This window comes from Glandiceps talaboti, chromosome 4 (assembly GCF_964340395.1).
Source record: "Glandiceps talaboti chromosome 4, keGlaTala1.1, whole genome shotgun sequence".
Lineage (NCBI taxonomy): Eukaryota > Metazoa > Hemichordata > Enteropneusta > Spengelidae > Glandiceps > Glandiceps talaboti.
The window spans coordinates 27735599-27759213 of record NC_135552.1 but is presented as its reverse complement, the minus strand read 5'-3'; the positions used below and the strand labels follow the sequence as shown (position 1 = coordinate 27759213).

Genomic DNA, 23615 nt, shown 5'->3' with positions numbered 1-23615 from the left:
CGTTTTGTTTAGAATTTTGGTAATAGTTTGTCTGTTTTTTAAATTGAGTTTATAATATGTGTCTGGTAGACTATACCTTCGAAGTGTCATTCCTTACAATAACGAGAGTGTCAACACCTATTTGCATTTAATCGCAATACATGTAAATCAGCGTGAAACATTAACCTTTACACAGTATTCGTTTAGTTGAAAGTAAGTCAGTGTTTCACATAAAGCATAAGAATAGTGGAATTGAACCAATCACATATTATCTTGGATCAGTACTCGTATATACATCCAATCATTGTGACTGACACAAATCATGCTTATGTAAATTAGTATTAGTCAGACATTTCGTTTATACCATATAAGGCAACTTTTTCTCTTTTAAATCGACTATTCGAGGTCCGCTTCCGTGATAGGGAAACTAATAGGCCTACATCAGTATCACATTGAGGATTTTCCCATCAGTGATCACCGTTTGAGGAAGGAATTCCTCTGTGCCTTTCGAAGTAAGGTACGTAACATTTATTTTTCTTTCAATTTTCGACAAATTTTTTCAATATTTAGGAACAATTTTTTACACCCATCTTCTTTCAAATGAAATATTTTATGCAATGTACCTGGGTGGAGTTAGAATGCATAGCCATGGAACTGGGGGCAACGCCTCTGTCTGTCTCTTACACGTACATAGACAGAATGTGAATGAATGAATGCCTTTTCACATGTTCATATTTAACCTGATCATGTACGTAAATTCATGCCATGGTTAATTTTATCTCCCCATAAATAACATCTTTTCTTATTCTTTCCTTACACCTATTTTCCGACCTGCTAGGTTGTGAAGTGTAATAATCTACCATGTGCGATGAGGATATTTCTGCGTTAGTACTTGACAATGGATCGGGCATGTGCAAGGCAGGTTTTGCCGGGGATGACGCTCCGCGTGCGGTTTTCCCATCCATCGTCGGCAGACCAAGGCATCAGGTGGGGACATCAAAATATATATCTTTGAGATCTTAAAAATCATGTTCCTTTGAGAATTATTGTCGTTATCGTACATCATCTATGTTATTTTTTGTCTCACATTCCCTTCATTTGAACGCGATATTGCAATTCGCGGATCGGACTGTCTACGTGATGAATCATATACTTATACTTTGTACATAAAGACAGCAGACGACTTAGATTCATAATGGTATTCAAAGGAGTCGATGACTCATTCTGAAATATTAAAAGCTCTTTCTTGAATTAATCCTCTCAATGACATTATCACACATCAATATACAGAATATATTAAACCGTGAAACATATTCCAAACTGTCCGTCATTATCGGCCTTTGTTCAGTTCTTTCTCGACTACGAATAGTGCAGCGTGTGGTGTAGACACCCTTATTACAGCGCATGGATTTATACATGTATTAGCAATTATCCCCTCTTAATGGGGGAGTTCACTTTGCTCCCCTTTCTGTATCAGGAACATTTCCGTATCCACAGGGAATAACCTTCTAGTCAGATTTCACTAAACTTACTCCCTTGTTCACGTCTCTCTCTATATAAGGACAATTTCACTGTGACGATTTTATAACCTTATACATGTGTACAGTCAAAGGAATGATATAGACAAATACTTAATTTCATTTGGGAGTGTGAAGAGATTGATTGTCACAGTACACTCTAGGTCAGGCAAAAAGTAATTGAATGCACATCAAAATTTAAGTATAACTTAACATATAATGACGTGACCAGACGATGGCCGGCTATAAAGTGACGAAATGCATCGACAGATGTTTATGATTTTTTGTGAGGAAACGACTGTGATTTACGATCCTAGACGCGTACCTGTCTGATAACAACAATCACCTAAGTAGAGAAACAGAGCACAAAATATGGTTTTCAAAAATATTAATTCCAAATTTGAGAGGAAAATGAACGCTTATATTTTTTAAAAGGATGACTACTGGATCAGACATCAGTGTTTTAAATTGAATTATTTTGCCGGTCGACAGACAGAGTTAACAACATCTGTTATTTTCGAGAAAAACAATTCAATTACGAGTGATAACATTTGTCGGTATATTCGGCGATATAGATTTTCATTTTTTTCTATCACTTCATACCGCCGGTAGATTTATAAATATTCCGGGGAAAAAAGAGAATATTTAAATTTTGACAATATTGATTGTCGGAGGGATAAGTGAATAACGTACAATGAAAGAACGTATAAAGGTGAAAAGAACGATCAGTTTTTCTACATCGCGTCCAAAAACCGCGTTGAAATGATGCAAGATTGACTCACGTATTAGCTTTAAAAGTAATTAAGTACATAAAATTAATGGCACCGCCACTCATAAGCCTCCCGGCCATAACAGCTTTTGATCAATGAAACCGTGTCCTCGGATGAACCCGGGGAAGTCTATCATTACCTGTCGCCTGGGAAATGACTTCTGCTCACAGTGCGCATGCGAGAACGACCTGCAATTTCGTTATTAAAATTCTTCAGATTGTTTCCTTACTTGGCGTAGTATTCACGTGTAATTTTAGCTGATTTGAAAAAACATAAATGCAGTGAAAACAAATGCATCACATTATTTACAATGTATATATGTGAACTTGTGCATGTAGGGAACATGTTAATTACTCGCCAAGGATTGGAAGCTTTCACTTATGAAATAAATCGAGTGCAGAATTTATTGAAAGTGAATCAAAGCTGTTTCCTCAAAAAAATGTTTGAATTAATGAGAAGTGAGTTGGAATCGTTGTTAAGATGTGTAAATACTTAGTTGGTATTCAGTAACATTAATTGACAGGAATTGCTTCTATACCCACGAGTGTCACGTGATCGATGAGATGTCTTTCCTCTTCCTTGATGTACAATCCATGTATTGTGACTATTTCCGCCACTTGCTACTTTATTTTGTGAATATACGTATATTGACAACAAACCGTGTCATTTCCACTTGTATATACTAATTGTTCAAAAAGTGTCAAGTGGAAATGGAAATAGGAGAAAATGTGTGTGTGTGTGTGTGTGTGTGTGCGCGCGCGCGTGTGTCTGTGTCAGTGTATGTCTGTGTGTGTGTGTGTCTGTCTGTCTGTCTGTCTGTCTGTCTGTCTGTCTGTCTGTCTGTCTGTATGTCTGTATGTCTGTATGTATGTATGTATGTATGTATGTATGTATGTATGTATGTATGTATGTATGTATGTATGTATGTATGTATGTATGTATGTTTGCTTACATAAGTATGTACAATTTCTCTTTTCCTCTACCTTTCTTGTGTAATACACGGTATTACATATTATGAATGTATACTTGGTCCGCACGCACGCACGCATCTAATCTATTTTGAAATTTTACATATATCAATACCATATCATCTTGAATATCTCAGTAACTTAAATTTATAAAATTTATGTTCATTTATGCTCAAAGTATGTTGTTTATTTTACTCCTCTGGGCTATAGGGTGTGATGGTCGGCATGGGCCAGAAAGACAGCTATGTTGGAGACGAAGCCCAGAGTAAAAGGGGAATTCTGACATTGAAATATCCCATCGAACACGGCATTGTAACCAACTGGGATGACATGGAGAAGATCTGGCATCATACTTTCTACAACGAATTACGAGTTGCCCCAGAGGAACATCCAGTTCTTCTGACAGAAGCACCGCTTAACCCTAAGGCAAACAGAGAAAAGATGACTCAGGTATTACTAGTACTCTATATGTATATTACGACTAACTTTTACACTCTCTGTTGCCGAGCAACCTCTTCCTTCCTCCATGGGGAAATATAATGCATTCTGCTGAATGTGGAATTACTCGAACTTGTACTCAAGTAGTGACTGTGGAATTACTCGAACTTGTACTCAAGTAGTGCACTCCCTATAGTCCCCACCTTATACATTCTGGAAAGTTTGAATCGGGAATGTTCCATATATGGGGATAGGCTTATGTTGTTATTCATACATATTATAATTAGCTGTTTATACCGTTTTTTCTTATTCACGCAGATTATGTTTGAAACGTTCAATACTCCAGCGATGTACGTTGCCATTCAAGCTGTCCTCTCCCTGTACGCCTCTGGTCGTACCACAGGTATCGTTTTAGATAGCGGAGATGGTGTTACCCATACCGTACCAATCTATGAAGGTTACGCACTACCCCATGCTATCCTACGACTCGATCTAGCTGGTCGAGATTTGACCGATTACTTGATGAAGATTTTAACGGAACGTGGATATTCTCTCACTACGACTGCCGAACGAGAAATCGTTCGTGACATCAAAGAGAAGTTGTGTTATGTGGCATTAGACTTCGAAGCAGAAATGGGTACTGCTGCATCAAGTTCTTCCCTGGAAAAGAGCTACGAGTTGCCAGACGGTCAGGTCATCACCATTGGCAACGAAAGGTTCAGATGTGCAGAGTCATTGTTCCAACCAGCTTATCTGGGTAAGGAAAAAAAAAGCATGGAATCAACTTGATGTGAATGGGGAGTTAAAATTCCTTATTTCCCTATCACAGATCATAGATGGGGAAATCACAATTGAAAACCGCCAATCGCCTGGATTCTAAGCCAGGAAAAAAGAAACATCGTTAACTTCTAAAGCTTGGCTTAAAATCAAAGATTCAGTGTTTCTTCTCGGACCTTGGGTTCTACAAGTTTACGAAATATTAAATATTGTTTTTGTTACTCGATACATCACCGACAATGCATGCAACGTATAGCACCAGATACATGTATATTAAGTGTGGCAGAAACTCAAGGTCTTCGTCTTTATTTTTTTTCGGGGGGTGGGGGTGGTATGATATGATATGATATGATAACAGATTTATATAGCGCCTGGTATCCATTTAAAATGTTCACTGGCGCTTTACAAAGTGTCACTTAAATATGCTCTCTCAAAAAAGTAGGTCTTTAGCCTAGATTTGAAAATTTCAGTACTTGATGCTGATCGAATATGACTTGGAAGATCATTCCACAAGGTAGCAGCGGCATATGAGAAAGAACGATCACCATAGAATCTGAGTCTTGTTCGTGGAGTTTTGAGAGAAACTTTGTCACTTGAGCGGAGAGATCTGGTTGGTTTATTAAGTTCGATGAGTGTAGTGAGGTAGTCAGGTGCGGTGCCGTTCAAAGCTTTGTAGGTAAGAAGTAAAATCTTGAATTTGATTCTATATATTACAGGGAGCCAGTGGAATTTCATCAGAATCGGAGAAATGTGTTCATGTTTCTTCACTTGTGCAATTAGCCGCGCAGCAGAGTTTTGAGCTCTCTGTAATAGATTAATGCTGGATGACGGTAGTCCAAATAATAGGGCATTAGCGTAATCAAGCTTTGAGGAAAGAGTAGCGTTGACAAGTTTTAAACAGGTCTGCTGGGAAAGGTATTTACGAATGAATCCAATGCGGCGAATATCGAAATAAATGCACTTACAGAGTCGGATGATGTGTTGTTTAAATTCATGGGTGCTGTCGAACCAAAACCCAATATTGCGAGCATAATCCACTGGATGTATGGTACTGTCCCCAACGCTTAATGACTGAATGTGATTTTGGGAACGACTGAATCGAGATCTTATGTGCAGGATTTCTGTCTTATCATCATTTAATTTTAACTTGTTGGTATTCATCCACTTCTTGATATCCAACAGGCAGTCCTCGATCTTGGACGTAGCGATGGCTGTCTCTCTTCTTGTAAATGCCAGGTAGAGTTCATTATCATCTGCATATTGATGAAAATTTAACTGATGATGTCGAATAAGTTGTCCAAGGGGTGCTATATAGAGAGTGAACAGTAGAGGCCCAAGTACAGAACCTTGGGGTACACCGAATCGGAGTGGACATGGAGATGATTGATGACCTTCGATGACAACTGATTGGAATCTGCCAGATAGATATGAAGAAAACCAGTGTAGAACGGTGCCTTGAATTCCAAGTTCAGTCAAACGTGTGATGAGAATATTATGATCAATGGTGTCGAAAGCGGCAGATAAGTCCAATAAGACCAAGATGACATCATTTCCAGAATCCAGTGATAAAGTGATATCATTGTGAACTTTGACAAGTGCTGTTTCAGTACTGTGGAATTTCTTGTATGCAGATTGGAGTGGTTCTAAGAGAGAATTGGCGTTGAGAAAGTTGGTAACCTGTTTTGCAACTACCTTTTCAATGACTTTAGAGAGAAAAGGTAGATTTGAAACCGGTCTATAGTTTTTCAGCACTTCATGGTCCAGAGATGGTTTCTTGAGAAGAGGTGTAACAACTGCAAATTTGAGTAACTCTGGGACAGTCCCGGTTTGTAGCGAAGCATTAACTATATTTGTGATTTCTGGTAGTAGTGAGTCGATGGCACTTTTGAGAAGGATGGTTGGTATAGGATCGAGACTGCACGATTTTGATGGTGATGACATGATAATTTCCTTTAATTTTTCCGTTGTCGTGGGTTCAAAGGTTGACAGTGTCACAGGTGACATTGCCGCAACTTGAGGCACAGTTGAATTAGTTGACAATCCACAGGAATCTAGGTTTGTGCGAATATGAGTTATTTTTTCAATGAAGAAATGGCTGAACCTTTCGGCGAGAGCAGTTGGAGTCGAAGATGTGGGAAGCCGAGGTTTTTCCTTTGTCAGACTTGATATGATCTTGAAAAGGGCTTTCTGATTGTGACTGTTATATTCAATGAGCTCAGTATAATAAGCACGTTTTGCTTGACGGATTAGTGAATTCACTTTCTTGCACTGATCACGGAATAACTGTTTGTTGATTTCTAGATTTTCTTTTCGCCATTTTTTTTCTAGCGAACGGCGTTGCTTTTTTGCACATAGTATATCAGTGTTGTACCACTTGTAGTCAGGACGTTGTGTGAAGAGTCGCTTCTTTACAGGCGCGTGTTTGTTCAAAAGGTTGATTAAGTTGGAATTGTATAGAGAAACAGCTGTGTGTACATCATCTGTAGTAGAATGGCACAGATTTGATGAAGCAAGATCAGCTTTGAACTTGTCAATTTCAATGTCTTTAATGTGACGAAATGTTTTCTCGGTTTGAAGAAACGGTGGTTTTGGCAGCAAAAGCTTTATGTGTACTGGAAAATGGTCCGAGAGATACAGTTTATCAATCAACGTGGAGTGGATAATGGAGGCAACGTTTGTGAAAACTAAATCTAACATGTGTCCACGGATATGGGTTGATTCACGTACAAGTTGTTTTAAGTCAAACGACTCCATCAGGTCCATAAAGTTCCGTGTTTTAGTCTCAGTGACTTTCTCCCAGTGGAAATTGAAATCTCCCAATACTAGTAAGTTGCCAGAGAAAGATGAAGTTGTTTCCAATAATGATCCGAATTCAGTCATAAAATTAGCCACAGTTAGTTTGTTCTTAGTATTTGGGGGCGGTCGGTAAACAATCACAATTTTGGTATTTATAGCTTTACTGCAGAGTTTGACTTCAACAGCTTCAAATGAGTTAAAATTAGAAAGAGGTTTCCAGTTACTGACTGTGATAGTTGACTTGTGTATTAAAGCAATTCCACCACCTGTTGATTTGATACGAGGGTAATGTCTGAAAGAATAACCGGTTGGTGTTAATTCACAAATGACTGCTTCATCACCAGTTTCTTTCAACCATGACTCGGTAATAGCAAGAATGTCAATTTTGTTTTCCAAGATATAATCAGAAATCTCACTTGCTTTATTACGTGCAGACTGAGCATTCCAGCTACAAACTTTAAGAGTGTTATTCCGATTAATGGTCCTCTGATGCATAAGTGGAACTTTGATAAGTGCATTGTAGTTGAACTTTGATGACTTTAACTTTCTTGAGCCAGCCCTTACTCCTCGGTGAGTGAAGGGCTTGGACTGAATTCCTGAGGCTTTGATTGAGTGCCAAACTTCTGCAGTGCATTTGGGTATGGAATCAGTGTTCATTTGCATCAGTTCATTCCGGTTGTAGAAGATGGGTTGATGGTAAAGTTGCATGATGATGCATATGAATGCAAATAGCAGAATACTAATGTGAGACATTTGGCTCTGGATGACAAAGAGGTGTTAAATACCAGTACTTAGCTGATGAATAGATGTTGAAACAACTCTGTCCAAAGTAAATTCACCAAAAACAAATACCAGCCTGAGGTCAGTGGACAGCCAATATAAATCTGATGAAAAAGTCAGTTGAGACTTGATAGAACGTCAAAATGATGCACTCAATGTGATCAGTGAGTGTTCATAACTTGATGTGGTTAAGATGGCTCAGGAACAAACGACGGTTTTTGAGAAACTATGACTTTTTGAGAGAGCTCAAAATGTGTGGGGCAGCCTGTTAGGCGCACACCTGTATAATGGTGTCGGACAAAAACTCACTACTTTGTAGACGATTATAAAAGTGAAGGTTATGCACTTATTTTGTCGAGATTTGATACTAAGACTTCGAAACTATACACGGTGCGACTTCCACTGGTTATAAACTTGGCATTGACCATTGATGTATTAGTCTCCCCTTATATATCCATGCATTGACCAGGTTTTGACTATGTATTTTACTATATCTCTCTACAGGTATGGAGAATGCTGGTATACATGAAACTACCTATAACAGCATCATGAAGTGCGACATTGATATACGCAAAGACCTGTACGCCAACGTCGTATTGTCTGGTGGCAGTACCATGTATCCTGGTATCGCTGACAGAATGCAGAAAGAAATCACAGCCCTAGCCCCAACAACCATGAAAATAAAGATTATTGCCCCACCAGAAAGAAAATATTCTGTCTGGATCGGTGGTTCTATTTTAGCTTCTCTTTCAACGTTTCAGCAAATGTGGATCAGCAAACAAGAATATGACGAATCAGGTCCGGGAATAGTTCACAGAAAGTGCTTCTAAATTTTGTCGTCAAGTGTGTCTCCGTCGGTTTGCCGTGTTTTGACTTTTTCACATAAAGGTTTCGACGCAAATAGTCAAAATTTTAATATTACTAACATGGGTCCAATGAAGTGCCAATTTTGTGAAAAAACCCTGTTGTTATATTGTCATGGTAACGATATAAACTAAAGCATGGCGGTTCTTCAGCTGAATATCTTAGCCTTCCAGTGTGTTCTTGTGAGAGAATGAGCATGACTTGTATTGTTTGTTTGTTCGTTAAAACGTCAAGCCTTTTATTCGGAAGATTTCAAAGTGACAGTAGTGAGTTTGTGAGTTGATGAGTATTTTGCTGTGGCTTCCACAAGATGATGTGTGTTAATGTTTATTCTCCAGTCTTTCATTTTCAAGATATTGTGTTGATCTGTTGTTGATTTGTAATTAAAACAGCAATGTATATCAGACTCGTAAAGGTGGTGGGATGTCTCAGTTCTTTGTGGACGAGTATGAAGTATACATGAAATAGTTGTTTTAGTCCGCGTGTGAATCCGTGACAACATGCGGCCACACTTTCTACGCCCATGAAATGTGTGGGTGTCTTTGGCTTATGGCATCTCATAGTGGTCGAAATGGTGGACGCAACTTGTCACGAATTGGTATGGGCGTCTTGCACCATGTTCATTCTCACTTAGGTATTATGATAGAGTAAAATTTATTTACAGCAAAAAACTTGAAATTATAATTTCCAACTTAAAATCTACTACTTAATTATACATTAGCAATAGATATTGCGTCTTCTTTGATAACATCAAGAATAGCAATTCGTAACTGTCTGTGGGGAGGGGAGAGTGTGTGTGTGTACCTTAGAGGATTAAAAAATATTGCCAAAACTAGGTGTCAAAAGTTCACATTTCAACTAGAAACTAGGATTCAATAAATGTACATTTCAGCCAGAAAATAGGTATTTCATCCAAATGAAAAGGTGAATTCGAAGACTTTGGTTAGTCACCAATGGTGCTTATTTTGACAAAAGCTGTCCCAGTAATAGATGTTGGGAGCACGATTGAGCCTGATATGGCCCAAAACTTTGTAAAAAACAGCAGTTCGGAAAAGGAGCATCTAAATCATCTAGCACTGCATGAGTTAAAATCTAGCTCTTGGCCAAAATGCACATTATCTTGAATAATACCTCAACAATGACCATACTTTTAATTCCTGGAACTTCTCAATAAAGTTTACTTAAAATTAAAAGTCAACATGTGAAGTCTAATTTGCATTCCAATATCATGTTACATTGATTTGATTTCCTATGAATACCCCTGGAACTATTTTCATCAAACGGTAGAACATATCTCATAACCCCAATCACAATTCTCCAACTCGGCACTTAAAGTAATAGCTCCACCAATTACCATGGCAACAAACCTAGTCATTTAATAGAAGACCATTGCATAATGCTGTTTTAGCTCGCATATCTTAGACTCAATTTGCATTTATAATAAAAGATGGGATCACTTTGCTTTGAACAACCCTTCATATTGACATGCCTAGACATATCTCCACACAATATTGGAGTAATATCAATCTGATTAAAATCTGATGTTAGATAGGCTGGTTTTCCTGTATTTACCTTTATTCCATCGTTATTGCGTCTTTTACGTGAGTTTTTTTTCTGGGCGTTCGCCTTTCTAACACAATATTGAAGTAATATTAGCATAGCTGCGAATTGTGACCTAATTTGCATATGAATGATCTGATAACTTCACCTTGAATAATTTCCAAAACAAGACACTCTAAGTACAATATTATGAATATGTCACCACATATCATGCCTACCAATGTAATGGTCTTTACACACTCACTCACACACATACATACACACACACACACACACACATACATACCACACACACAACAGACACAGAGAGACAGACAGACAGACAGACACAGACACTGCCATGCCTATAGACGTATTGACTCTTTAGTTCAAGTGTGCTAAGACTTAGCTGGTGTCCTGTAGGTCAACCAACATATATCATGTAAATTATAGTCTGAATGGATTCTTCCAGTATCACATGTAAGTTTGGAAAATTTGGTGAAATTCCTATGTTAGAGGAAATGCCATCAAATGCATGCATACATGTGTATTTCACAGCCACACATGTAAATGTACAATGTACTAATGTGCAGTTACACACATGTATTTGTACATGATGATATATCAATACATACCATAAGCATGTATAACACATTTATTATATGTTTAATGTATATAGATGTATATGTGACATGCGTAAAGATACATACATACACATACACACTCGCATACATACAGGCAGGTACATACACACACTATTGCATACATACAGGTAGGTACATACACAATCGCATACATACAGGTAGGTACATATACACATACACTATCACATACATACAGGTAGGTACATACATACACTATCACATACATACAGGTAGGTACATATACACATACACAATCACATACATACAGGTAGGTACATATACACACTATCGCATACATACAGGTAGGTACATATACACACTATCGCATACATACAGGTAGGTACATACACACACTATCACATACATACAGATTGGTACATATACACACTATCACATACATACAGGTAGGTACATATACACACTATCGCATACATACAGGTAGGTACATACACTATCACATACATACAGGTAGGTACATATACACACTATCGCATACATACAGGTAGGTACATATACACACTATCGCATACATACAGGTAGGTACATATACACACTATCACATACATACAGGTAGGTACATATACACACTATTGCATACATACAGGTAGGTACATATACACACTATCACATACATACAGGTAGGTACAAACACACTTGCATACATACAGGTAGGTACATATACACACTATCACATACATACAGGTAGGTACAAACACACTATTGCATACATACAGGTAGGTACATACACACACTATCGCATACATACAGGTTGGTACATATACATATACACAATCACATACATACAGGTAGGTACATATACACACTATCGCATACATACAGGTAGGTACATACACACACTATCACATACATACAGATTGGTACATATACACACTATCACATACATACAGGTAGGTACATATACACACTATCACATACATACAGATTGGTACATATACACACTATCACATACATACAGGTAGGTACATATACACACTATCACATACATACAGATTGGTACATACACACACTATCGCATACATACAGGTAGGTACATATACACACTATCGCATACATACAGGTAGGTACATATACACACTATCGCATACATACAGGTAGGTACATATACACACTATCACATACATACAGGTAGGTACATATACACACTATCGCATACATACAGGTAGGTACATATACACACTATTGCATACATACAGGTAGGTACATACACACTATCGCATACATACAGGTAGGTACATATACACACTATCACATACATACAGGTAGGTACATATACACACTATCGCATACATACAGGTAGGTACATATACACACTATCGCATACATACAGGTAGGTACATACATACACAATCACATACATACAGGTAGGTACATATACACACTATTGCATACATACAGGTAGGTACATATACACACTATATATACACACTATCGCATACATACAGGTAGGTACATACACAATCACATACATACAGGTACGTACACATGCACAGATGAATTTTTTAATAAGTTTTTACTGGAATTGTCAACATGTTACAAAGAATTATACTTAATTTATGAATTCTTACAAGTTTCCTTACTTGATAAACTAACTACATGTATAGTTGCTGCAGTCTGTTGCCATGACAACTTTTTGTTTTCACATAAACTATGGTGGTTGGGCAGAGTTGAATGCAAATGTGAAATATGAATATTTGTAAAAATCTGCTGCAAATTCTAAACATGCTTGGACTAAAAAGCAATGAATCTGGTAATCCTGCAGATTAAGAGTTTAAAGTTTCTGATGGTTTTAAGGATTGAAAGAGTTCATCTCGACATTACAATCCAAAAACATCACGTCTTGCTAGTACTGTACAACCAAATACTTGAAGTGTTAAGTCAGTGAAGCAGTTTCAGAAATAATTGTTCACACACAAGTTTTGAGCTAGGGCTAATTGTCAATGATTACATAGGTGTATTATTTGAAATACTGCCATATAAACATTGACAATGAACCCTTGCTTGAAATATTAGCTTTATCTATGGTATAATACGTGACACGGGTTTAGTCATTAGGAAAGTTCAGAGAACTTGGAAACAAAATGGTGATATCTGTTGGTCAACAGCAAGGAGGGTTGTCATGGAGCCAAGATGTCCATTATCCAATATTTTAGAATAGTACATCTTATTTTGACATCTCTTCACACAAAAATACTTTTGATCAGACAAGTTTCACATTCCTACCTATCTACTACCAGTTATCTTGCCTACTCTATGTACGAAGGAAAAGTGGAATTATTGGATCCCGTTTTGAATTCTACTAAAACTGTATGGACATCTTGTTCCATTTGATCAATATCACATTGCATATGCTGGTTTTCATTCCTCTACACTATCACTTTTGGTTGTTAAAGTTTGCTGTATTATCTTATCCCAAACAACCCATACACTTTCTGAAGTTGAACACAACCAACACGTTACATTCACTGCATCTTCCACACCCAAGGGCATCTTTTAATAATGTCCAAATGTTAAACACCATATGTTTGGTTCTAAATTACAAGCACACCATATTTTTAGTTATACAGGAGTATGAATAGAAATGTGTACAAGTCATAATAATTTGAGATAATCCTGAATGTTGCAGGATTATATGGCTTTATAATTCTAACGTCTTCCACACATCACTTACACAGCTATCAAGCTCTATTTGAAGCACAGACACTTTCACATTTCTAGTACTGGAGCAAAACAACAAAATCAAACTGAATTACACATTTTAATTTTTGTCAATTATATTTCAACACTGAATGTGACAGGATTTTTTGTTTAAACATGATACCTCATTGAGACAATCTGGTAAAGTTTGGACACAAATCCTTAAAGTATGAGATGTTTTGAAATATTCAACAAATTTTATACTGAAATTTAGTAAAAAAAAGAAGATAGTTGCCTGGTTGTAGTCAAGGTAGGAGGTAATAAAATCAGAGAGCTGATGGCACTGGGTTTGAAGAGTTACAAATACGCACACTAGCTGAAAACTAACTCCAGGGAATTTCTCTTCATTTTACTCTTCTAAACTGTACTCAAGAAAGTGATCATTATCAGACCACAACATCAATGGAATGAAAGTTAATGCCCTCATTTACATAACAGGACAAACAGATCCCCAACCCTTTTTGCATACTAATGAATGCTTATGAATAGCTAATATCAATACATTTCAGTTGATTCTAGCTTTTTCAATAGGAGAGATGTGTCTTGGATGGTGACTTCTACTCTTTGGTTAACACTGATTGGTTGTTGGTCATCTGTTCTTTGGAAACAGCCAATCAGAACCATCTTTACAAATTCAGTGCGGGTCTTCTGCTACTATTCCTCTAATTAATTCTATTCGTTATGGATTCTTTAATGTTTGATGTGCAAGGAAGTGTATGGCAGAAAGTGAAGTAATGACATATGTAATTCAGTAATACTACTACTAGACTAGAAAGTTTGGATTTTTTTCACTCCACTACAACATCCACTACTTGAATCATGATTAGACTTATTATCCCGAACATAAAAAAACAACAACTACGGAAAGGATTTTAAAAAAAAATTGATATTGTCTCCATGGCTCATTAGAATAACAATTACTGAATTGCATATTGAGGTTATAAATTATAATACCAAATAGAATCAGTTTCAGTTATTTACATAGGAATCATTATCATTAAAAATGTGAGATTATCTTTTCTGAAAAAAAAAGAGGAGGAACTCTGCATACTTGTACTAAAGAGTACGAAAGGCTTTTTACACTACTTTACAAACGGTAGGGAAATAAAAATAGAAATAAAACTACAACATTAAATCACAGGATTGTTAGAAATGACAAAGTCAGAATGATATGCCCAGAAAAAAATGGGATCGTTGGGTACCAGTAACGCACAGGTAAAACTTACAAAAAACACTGTGTGTATATATATACACTGTGGACTATTCTAAATCGGGCAGTTCTGAAATAGAAAGAAAGATTGTTAAAACATCAGGAGGAATCCAAGAGATTAGGGAAGTCATCTTTGTGCTATGTTCTACTATCAATAATGAAGAAACAAGATGGTTAACACCAAAAAACATCAAAATCCCCTATTCCTAATTCACATTTAAACTTTTTAGCGAATTTGTTTTTAAATAGAAATTTCTATTAAACCTTATTTTGTGTTTTATGTACAACGAAAGAATAGTCCTATGTTAACATAATGGCTCTACTGATAATAAAGTACTAATGGAAGAATGTGGGATTGAAACCCTGGTCAGTAAGAAGCTACATAAATATAGATTGATAAGTGGTTGAATTTATGGAGAAACATAGTAATGTGTATATAGATTGATTTTAAAAGTTAGTCATATTCAGCAAAAGTGTAAGCAATTGAATTTATTGAGAAAATTAGTTTCATAAAAATGGATGAGAATGGTTAAAATTGTTAAGTGTTGTTTAGCATGTACCTTCATCATCACTGTCTGGTTCATTATTATCATCTGGTGCAATATCATCCATGTCTGGCATATTTTCTGCATCAAAACCACCTCCCATCTGTGACATCATCTGAAACAGGACAAAGTAGATGTACATGTAATTCTTCCTATGTTAACAATGTGGATGTACATGTAGTTCTCCCTATGTTAACAAAATATGTACTTCTATATAAAATTAATCACAAGTTACTGTGTATTTGGCTCAAGACTTCTAATATAAGAATGATTGTTCAATCAATATGACACAACCTCATGACATGAGAGTGTAAGCGTGGTGTACTTGCACGAGTGCTTGTAGTGTTCTCTGCACCTGTACTTTCAGAAGCGTAGCAAGTTGCAAGCTCGAGTGCAAATACCTGTAAGTACCCACACGGAAAGTCACCGTGGCATGAGGTTCTGTTACTATTACATGTTTATCTGAAATGGCAAATTTCAGAAAAATCATACAGTGCAATCACGCAATTTCGTGTGTAATGAATGAATGAATGATCACATCCTCATTTGCATGCAGGAATGCATAAATAGGTTGGTATTGCACTGCAGTGAAAATACCACTAGTATGTGGTGTGCACACCAGTGCAAGTAATCTCTGGTACATATGTATTGCACTGCAGTGAAAATACCACCAGTGCAAGTAATTTCTGGTACATATGTATTGCACTGCAGTGAAAATACCACCAGTGCAAGTAATTTCTGGTACATAGGTAATAATAATATAGTTAATACAAGGGTTGCCATGGGGATTTCCATAATACTGAGATAACATGACAGGTATCAATATAATACTTGAATATACCTGCTACACTTGTACACAGGAGTCAGTCTTACTTAAACAGACTAACAGTTTAAGACTGCACACTACTTTGTACGAACTTCACATGAAAACTTCCAACCCATATTTTCTGTAAAATTTTACGGAAATTCAATCAATGGGAACTCAAGGGAATGTGAATAAATACAGGAATGCACTTTGCCAGTAAACCTGTCATTTTGGGAGTTTTGTTGTTGTTTTATGCCTAAGACTAACAAGATACTTACATCTTCAAGACTTCTATCACCACCTTCATCTTCTGAATCATCCTCATCTTTCCATTTATGAAAATCTGTTTTTAACCAGTGACACTGCCAGAAATCAACAGAGGAAAAAATAGAAAGTTTTATCAATTCTTCACAAAATCTGTTTTTAACCAGTGACACTGCCAGAAATCAACAGAGGTAAAAATAGAAAGTTTTATCAATTCTTTTAGTGCCTCAAGGATCAATTTCACTGAATATCAGAGTTCTTAATATCTCTTTAAAGTTTGCCAATATGAAAGATTGTTCCTGGTTCTTCTGAAATAATAAAAGAAATGTTGGGTCCAATGCCTTCCGACACCAAAGGTAGCCTCTTTTTAGCTTTTTTAAACAGACTGTTTTAAGTTTTATTTGATGACATCATAATACAAGTGACAGAATTTACAATTCTATCTTTCTGAACTTATTTCATGGCTCTTCCCCTAGTTTTCCTTACCCCCAAAATTCAATAACTCATCTCTACATGTATAAGGTGAAGTACAGATATCATTGCCAACTCAAAATGAGAGGAAAGTAAAACATTTAAGTTGTTGAAGGCATTACATCACAACTGTTGAGACATATGTATATCATACAAATTTCATAATAATTTTGTTTTCATGAATCCTCCATCTTGTTAAATTCATCAACAAAGATAAATAATAAATTCTTGAAGATAACTAGTATATCATCTTGTCCTGAATATTGAAAGCAAACCAGAACTTACCTTAAGTTTTTCTTTTGTTAGTCTATCCCAATAGGGACCAGGTTCTTTTTTCTTTATAAAGAATTCTATATGTCTGGCCAGAACTTGATATTTAGAGTCCTGTAAGAAACAGAGAATGAACAATTTCATATATTCACATTTTCAAGGACATGAAACCACCCTGACATATACCTGAGATAGAGCAAAGAGGGGTTGGTTGTAGCTGCATTAGCTTTTGTTTTTGAGGTTATCGTCCCAGGTTTGCACTCAAATCTAACGCTACAAATTAAACTGTAAAAACTCAAGTAGGCATGTACAGATGCAAATCTGCATTACACAACATGGGTGATTTTACTTGTTACATTACACCTTATCTGCCAAAAATTGGACATTTTCGTACGCTTTCAGTTCATAATTAAACAAAGTGCCAAGGAGACAAGTGATACAAATACATATTAAATGAATGCTTTCAATGCATGCCTAGACTGTACAATGTATAACTGATAGCATCTTTATATCCCTTCCCCCTTGTGGAAAGGGATGAGAAGAGTACCCACAATGGCTGAAGGTATAAGGAGAGTGCCCACAATGGCTGAAGGGATAAGAAGAGTGCCCACAATGGCTGAAGGGATGAGAAGAGTGCCCACAATGGCTGAAGGGATAAGGAGAGTGCCCACAATGGCTGAAGGGATGAGAAGAGTGCTCACAATGGCTGAAGGTATAAGAAGAGTGCCCACAATGGTTGAAGGTATAAGGAGAGTGCCCACAATGGTTGAAGGTATAAGGAGAGTGCCCACAATGGCTGAAGGGATGAGAAGAGTGCCCACAATGGTTGAAGGTATAAGGAGAGTGCCCACAATGGCTGAAGGTATAAGGAGAGTGTCCACAATGGCTGAAGGGATAAGGAGAGTGTCCACAATGGCTGAAGGTATAAGGAGAGTACCCACAATGGCTGAAAGTATAAGGAGAGTGCCCACAATGGCTGAAGGGATAAGGAGAGTGCCCACAATGGCTGAAGGTATAAGGAGAGTGCCCACAATGGCTGAAGGGATAAGGAGAGTGCCCACAATGGCTGAAGGGATAAGGAGAGTGCCCACAATGGCTGAAGGGATAAGGAGAGTGCCCACAATGGCTGAAGGGATGAGAAGAGTGCTCACAATGGCTGAAGGGATAAGGAGAGTGCCCACAATGGCTGAAGGGATGAGAAGAGTGCCCACAATGGCTGAAGGGATAAGGAGAGTGCCCACAATGGCTGAAGGGAAGAGAAGCGTGCCCACAATGGCTGAAGGGATGAGAAGAGTGCCCACAATGGCTGAAGGGATGAGAAGAGTGCCCACAATGGCTGAAGGGATGAGAAGCGTGCCCACAATGGCTGAAGTGATGAGAAGAGTGCCCACAATGGCTGAAGGGATGAGAAGAGTGCCCACAATGGCTGAAGGGATGAGAAGCGTGCCCACAATGGCTGAAGTGATGAGAAGAGTGCCCACAATGGCTGAAGGGATAAGGAGAGTGCCCACAATGGCTGACGGGATGAGAAGAGTGCCAACAATGGCTGAAGGGATAAGGAGAGTGCCCACAATGGCTGAAGGGATGAGAAGAGTGCCCACAATGGCTGAAGGGATGAGAAGCGTGCCCACAATGGCTGAAGTGATGAGAAGAGTGCCCACAATGGCTGAAGGGATAAGGAGAGTGCCCACAATGGCTGACGGGATGAGAAGAGTGCCAACAATGGCTGAAGGGATAAGGAGAGTGCCCACAATGGCTGAAGGGATGAGAAGAGTGCCCACAATGGCTGAAGGGATAAGGAGAGTGCCCACAATGGCTGAAGGGATGAGAAGAGTGCCCACAATGGCTGAAGGGAAGAGAAGAGTGCCCACAATGGCTGAAGGGATGCGAAGAGTGCCCACAGTGGCTGAAGGGATGAGAAGAGTGCCCACAATGGCTGAAGGGATAAGGAGAGTGCCCACAATGGCTGAAGGGATAAGGAGAGTGCCCACAATGGCTGAAGGGATGCGAAGAGTGCCCACAATGGCTGAAGGGATGAGAAGAGTGCCCACAATGGCTGATCTTTCAGTCTATTGCATACCCACATCAAAGTAAAATGATAACTACATTTGTAAACTGTGTTTTTGATTAGGTTTGTAAGTAACTAAAATTTACCCAAGTTCCCAAGTCATTTTACTGAGGTTCCCCCATCAGTAAAATGAATGGGGAATCTATGTCAGCGTTATCACATTTTTCTTTCCTGTATAGTACTGGCATTCCCTGATCTTAGTAAAAACTCTGCAAATAGATTCACACATATCTTAATAATTAAATAAGCAACCATTTAACAAGCAAGTACATTTAATAATACCAACCTTGACATTGACAGCGTTGAGAAATTCTAAATCCACTACATATTCTTTTCCCTCGTGACCTCCTTTGCCTTTGATACTCAGTTTGGACTCATCCAATTTAATATCAGGTTTTTTCATGTCCTCAACTTCAATGGTGAGAAAGAGGACGTCCGCTCGCTGAGCCCACAGGATTGGGGCGTGTATCGTAACAATTCTAAAACAAAAGCACATTATTTTGTTATGTACAACATATTTAGGATTGTCCTTTTGTAGATAATTTTATTTTATTTTTTGCGTACAACAATATTAGGTTTCCCCTTCATCAGATAGACTGTGAAAGCACATGTAATATATACCAAGACAGCATGGACTTCAGGTTTGAGAATTGGAAAACAAATATGCAAAACCATTGCTGAGAAAATTGAGTGGTAAACTGAAAGTAGAATTCTTATCTTGCAGAGTCAAATTTTCAACTGTAATTTTGAGCAGTACTGTGGGTATGGGGTGTGCAAGTGTGGAAGCTCATTTTCGCAAATCTTAAAGGTGATTCAAAATGCTCACATTCACTATCGCTAATTTGCTAGACTACATGTTTGTGAAATGCATTCTGGTTTTAAAACTTTTCAAAAGCGTCTGCAAACACCTTAAAATGACCTTTTTTCAGTCACTTCCCTTCGGATTTACTTCGAGAGTTTTCGGGTATTTCCGGTCCCACCTAGACCACGGGATTTTATGACGTCATAGAGAGACATGGTTAGCACGTAGCCTATGACGAGCGTAGTCAACAGGTGAATAAAACTCAACAGCATTGTGAAAAAATACATTGCTGGTGGTTGTAATAGACATCAGTAAACAAAAACTACACTCTACATGTCTTATTAACCAACATTTACCGATATTTACTCACACTTTCTCACTAATTGGCAGTGTCTGTGGGTATAAATGCTAAAATATTATCCCCCCATATTATGGCAAAATAAATCAAAACGGCTAGACTAGATATATATAAACACTTGTAATGTCGCGTGTTTCACATTCATTGACTTTTATTTATCTGATTTTTTATTATTTGCCGACAAGAAGCATTACGATACCGTCGTGACGTTTGACGGCATCCCCGGGCCAAGGACGGCATATTTTAGCCCAATCGTACTCGCGTCGCCTTTTGAACATTGCATTTAACAACAAAGTAAACATATTTCATCTCGAATAAATATACTAGCTATTAGAATACCAATGGGAAACTTCAAGAAGGCGTATCGGGACATGTGCCACAATATAATTGTTGGTCCAATAATACACTAATTGATTCGATTTGCTCCCAGCATATGGAAGTACGCTCCGAGTCATTGCATCATGTAAATGGAACTGTGACCGACCTAATTTTTTTGTCCATATATAAAATGAGACTGACCTGTAAATTTTTCACAGTTTTCGTTGTGGTCTTGTATTGTCACATGTTTGGCTTGTGAACACAAGTTTACATCTATTATTGTCTAGGGCGTAATACTCTCGTCCGAGTCTGAAACCCATATAAAACCTAAGAAACTCGCATTCGGATCGGACAGAACAGAAGTAGGTCTCATCGACTTGTTGGGGACTCGAATTATTGCTTGTTTTTATCACGGTATACAGGTGATTATTATATATCGGTAGAGGGGTAGTGTTGTCAAGTTTTGTGCACTCACCGCGGCCGCGGCAGTAAGCTTATACTAGGATAGTTCCGCCGATCAAAGCTGAAGTAGTGTATGTACAATGTACGTATGGAATCGGGAGAGCACAGCGCACATTCGTGTCGGGTTAAATTTATCCACGTGTTGATGTAATCCATATTTATCAATCAGATATATTGTAAAATTCTTCAAGTCGTACAGAAATAACGTCTCTAACTTCAAAACAAACCCTGAGAAACTGGACCGGCATGGCTAGCCAAGTATCTAGTTGCAGGCTTTCTTTCATGACCATGTGCTGGGGTCACGACCTTGATTGCCGACGTCAATATTGTCCAATCATATTTAATATCATGAACACATCGCGATATTTGATTTGTTGGTTTCCTAAACTGTATACTTCGAATACCATGATTCGTTACAGAATTCTTCTAATGAATATTAAATAGGCCGCTTGTTGCATTAAATTAAGTGATATCGCAACAAGGGAAACCATACAAGTTTTCTTCCAGACGAGTTGCTAAAGTCATGTAAATGACAACACTAAACTCGCGAAATTTCCTCAATTCTTTACAATTTTATTGCCGATAATATGGCAATCTAATAGCTAGTATATTTATTCAAGATAAATATGTTTACTTTGTTGCTAAATGCGCCGTTCAAAAAGCGACATCAGTGAGTATAGTCGAGTATAGTGGGCTATAATATGCTGTCGACGCCATGCCTGTCGAAGATATTGTAATGCTTCTCCTCGGCAAATAATAAAAAAATCAGATAAATAAATTGAAACACGCGAGCGACATTACAAGTGTTTATGTATATCTACACTGTAGTCTAGCCGTTTTGATTTATTTTGCCATAATATGGGGAGATAATATTTTAGCATTTATACCCACAGACACTGCCAATTAGTGAGAAAGTGTGAGTAAATATCGGTAAATGTTGGTTAATAAGACATGTAGAGTGTAGTTTTTGTTTACTGATGTCTATTACAACCACCAGCAATGTATTTTTTCACAATGCTGTTGAGTTTTATTCACCTGTTGACTACGCTCGTCATAGGCTACGTGCTAACCATGTCTCTCTATGACGTCATAAAATCCCGTGGTCTAGGTGGGACCGGAAATACCCGAAAACTCTCGAAGTAAATCCGAAGGGAAGTGACTGAAAAAGGGTCATTTTAAGGTGTTTGCAGACGCTTTTGAAAAGTTTTAAAACCAGAATGCATTTCACAAACATGTAGTCTAGCAAATTAGCGATAGTGAATGTGAGCATTTTGAATCACCTTTAAAATAAAATTTCAATTGAATTTTTTCTTGTGACATTACACCACTAGCTATGACATATATCGAATTGCAATTTTCACTACAGATGTCCCTGTAAAGTCTATACTTCTTGCAATATTGCTGTGATCATGTGAGAAAATTCCAGGAATTCAGAAAACAAAGGTCAACTCTCAATAGAATTTAATTTTTAGAAAGGGAAAGACTGAATAAATCTGGAAAATAGCATAAATGTCATTAACCAAATCAAATATACAAATCTTAAAAACACTACCGGTGAATGTAAAGACTACTATGTTAACCATGACAAAGCTTTCCAAATACAGTTCCAGAAAGTTCTAGCATCTAGGCAAAGAAAAATGGATGATCGGCATCGGTGCATTGCTGTAAACCAGAGTAATGTGAAAACCATGAGGATATGTCCAACACTGGGATGACGAGATACTGTAAAATCATTGGAGACTGTATGAGGAGTTAGTAAGCTCCTTTTCACCGGCAATACATCGTAAAGTGAAAGTGTGGTGCATAGTGAGTTATTCGGGTCATGTCACATGTACACGAGTGTACTGTACAGCGATACGGTACGAAACAAGTCATCGTGTCCAACAACGAGCGATACAATGCGCACAAAAATAGCTTCTCCCGATATATTTCAGTGAAAAGATGCCACTGTTCCTTGTTTAGAATACATCATAATGTGAATATCATATTCAATGTTCTCGTTGGTACCGTGCAAGGCAGAATACACTTACCCTTCACCCGCCATGACTCCCCAGTTTCCCACGTGAAATGGAGGTCATGAAATCTCGTTACAAACGAGAGGTTCTAACGAGATTACACGCAGAAATGCTATTTGAAAATAAAAATAATGGAAACAAAATATTGTTTGTAATATAGTTGAAAAGAAACATAAAAATAATAAAATACTGTGAAATTCGTATGACGATTTTTAAATACGTCTATATTGCATGTTTGCT

The 23615-nt window shown here is 37.6% G+C and overlaps 2 protein-coding genes across 2 annotated transcripts; one reads left to right on the top strand and one right to left on the bottom strand.

Moving 5' to 3' along the window:
- Positions 1 to 383: 383 nt before the first annotated feature.
- On the top strand, positions 384 to 9259 carry LOC144434720 (actin-2-like). Its single transcript, XM_078123235.1, has 5 exons — positions 384 to 496; positions 818 to 966; positions 3445 to 3684; positions 3991 to 4429; positions 8530 to 9259. The coding sequence occupies exons 2-5, from the start codon at positions 841 to 843 to the stop codon at positions 8853 to 8855; spliced, it is 1131 nt and encodes a 376-aa protein (XP_077979361.1). The 5' UTR covers positions 384 to 496; positions 818 to 840; the 3' UTR covers positions 8856 to 9259.
- Positions 9260 to 12612: 3353 nt separating this feature from the next.
- LOC144434708 (prostaglandin E synthase 3-like) lies at positions 12613 to 23434 on the bottom strand. The gene is made up of 6 exons (XM_078123225.1): positions 23391 to 23434; positions 19707 to 19899; positions 17368 to 17466; positions 16626 to 16709; positions 15558 to 15657; positions 12613 to 15067 (listed from the first exon to the last, which is right to left on the bottom strand). The coding sequence occupies exons 1-6, from the start codon at positions 23402 to 23404 to the stop codon at positions 15048 to 15050; spliced, it is 510 nt and encodes a 169-aa protein (XP_077979351.1). The 5' UTR covers positions 23405 to 23434; the 3' UTR covers positions 12613 to 15047.
- Positions 23435 to 23615: the final 181 nt, after the last annotated feature.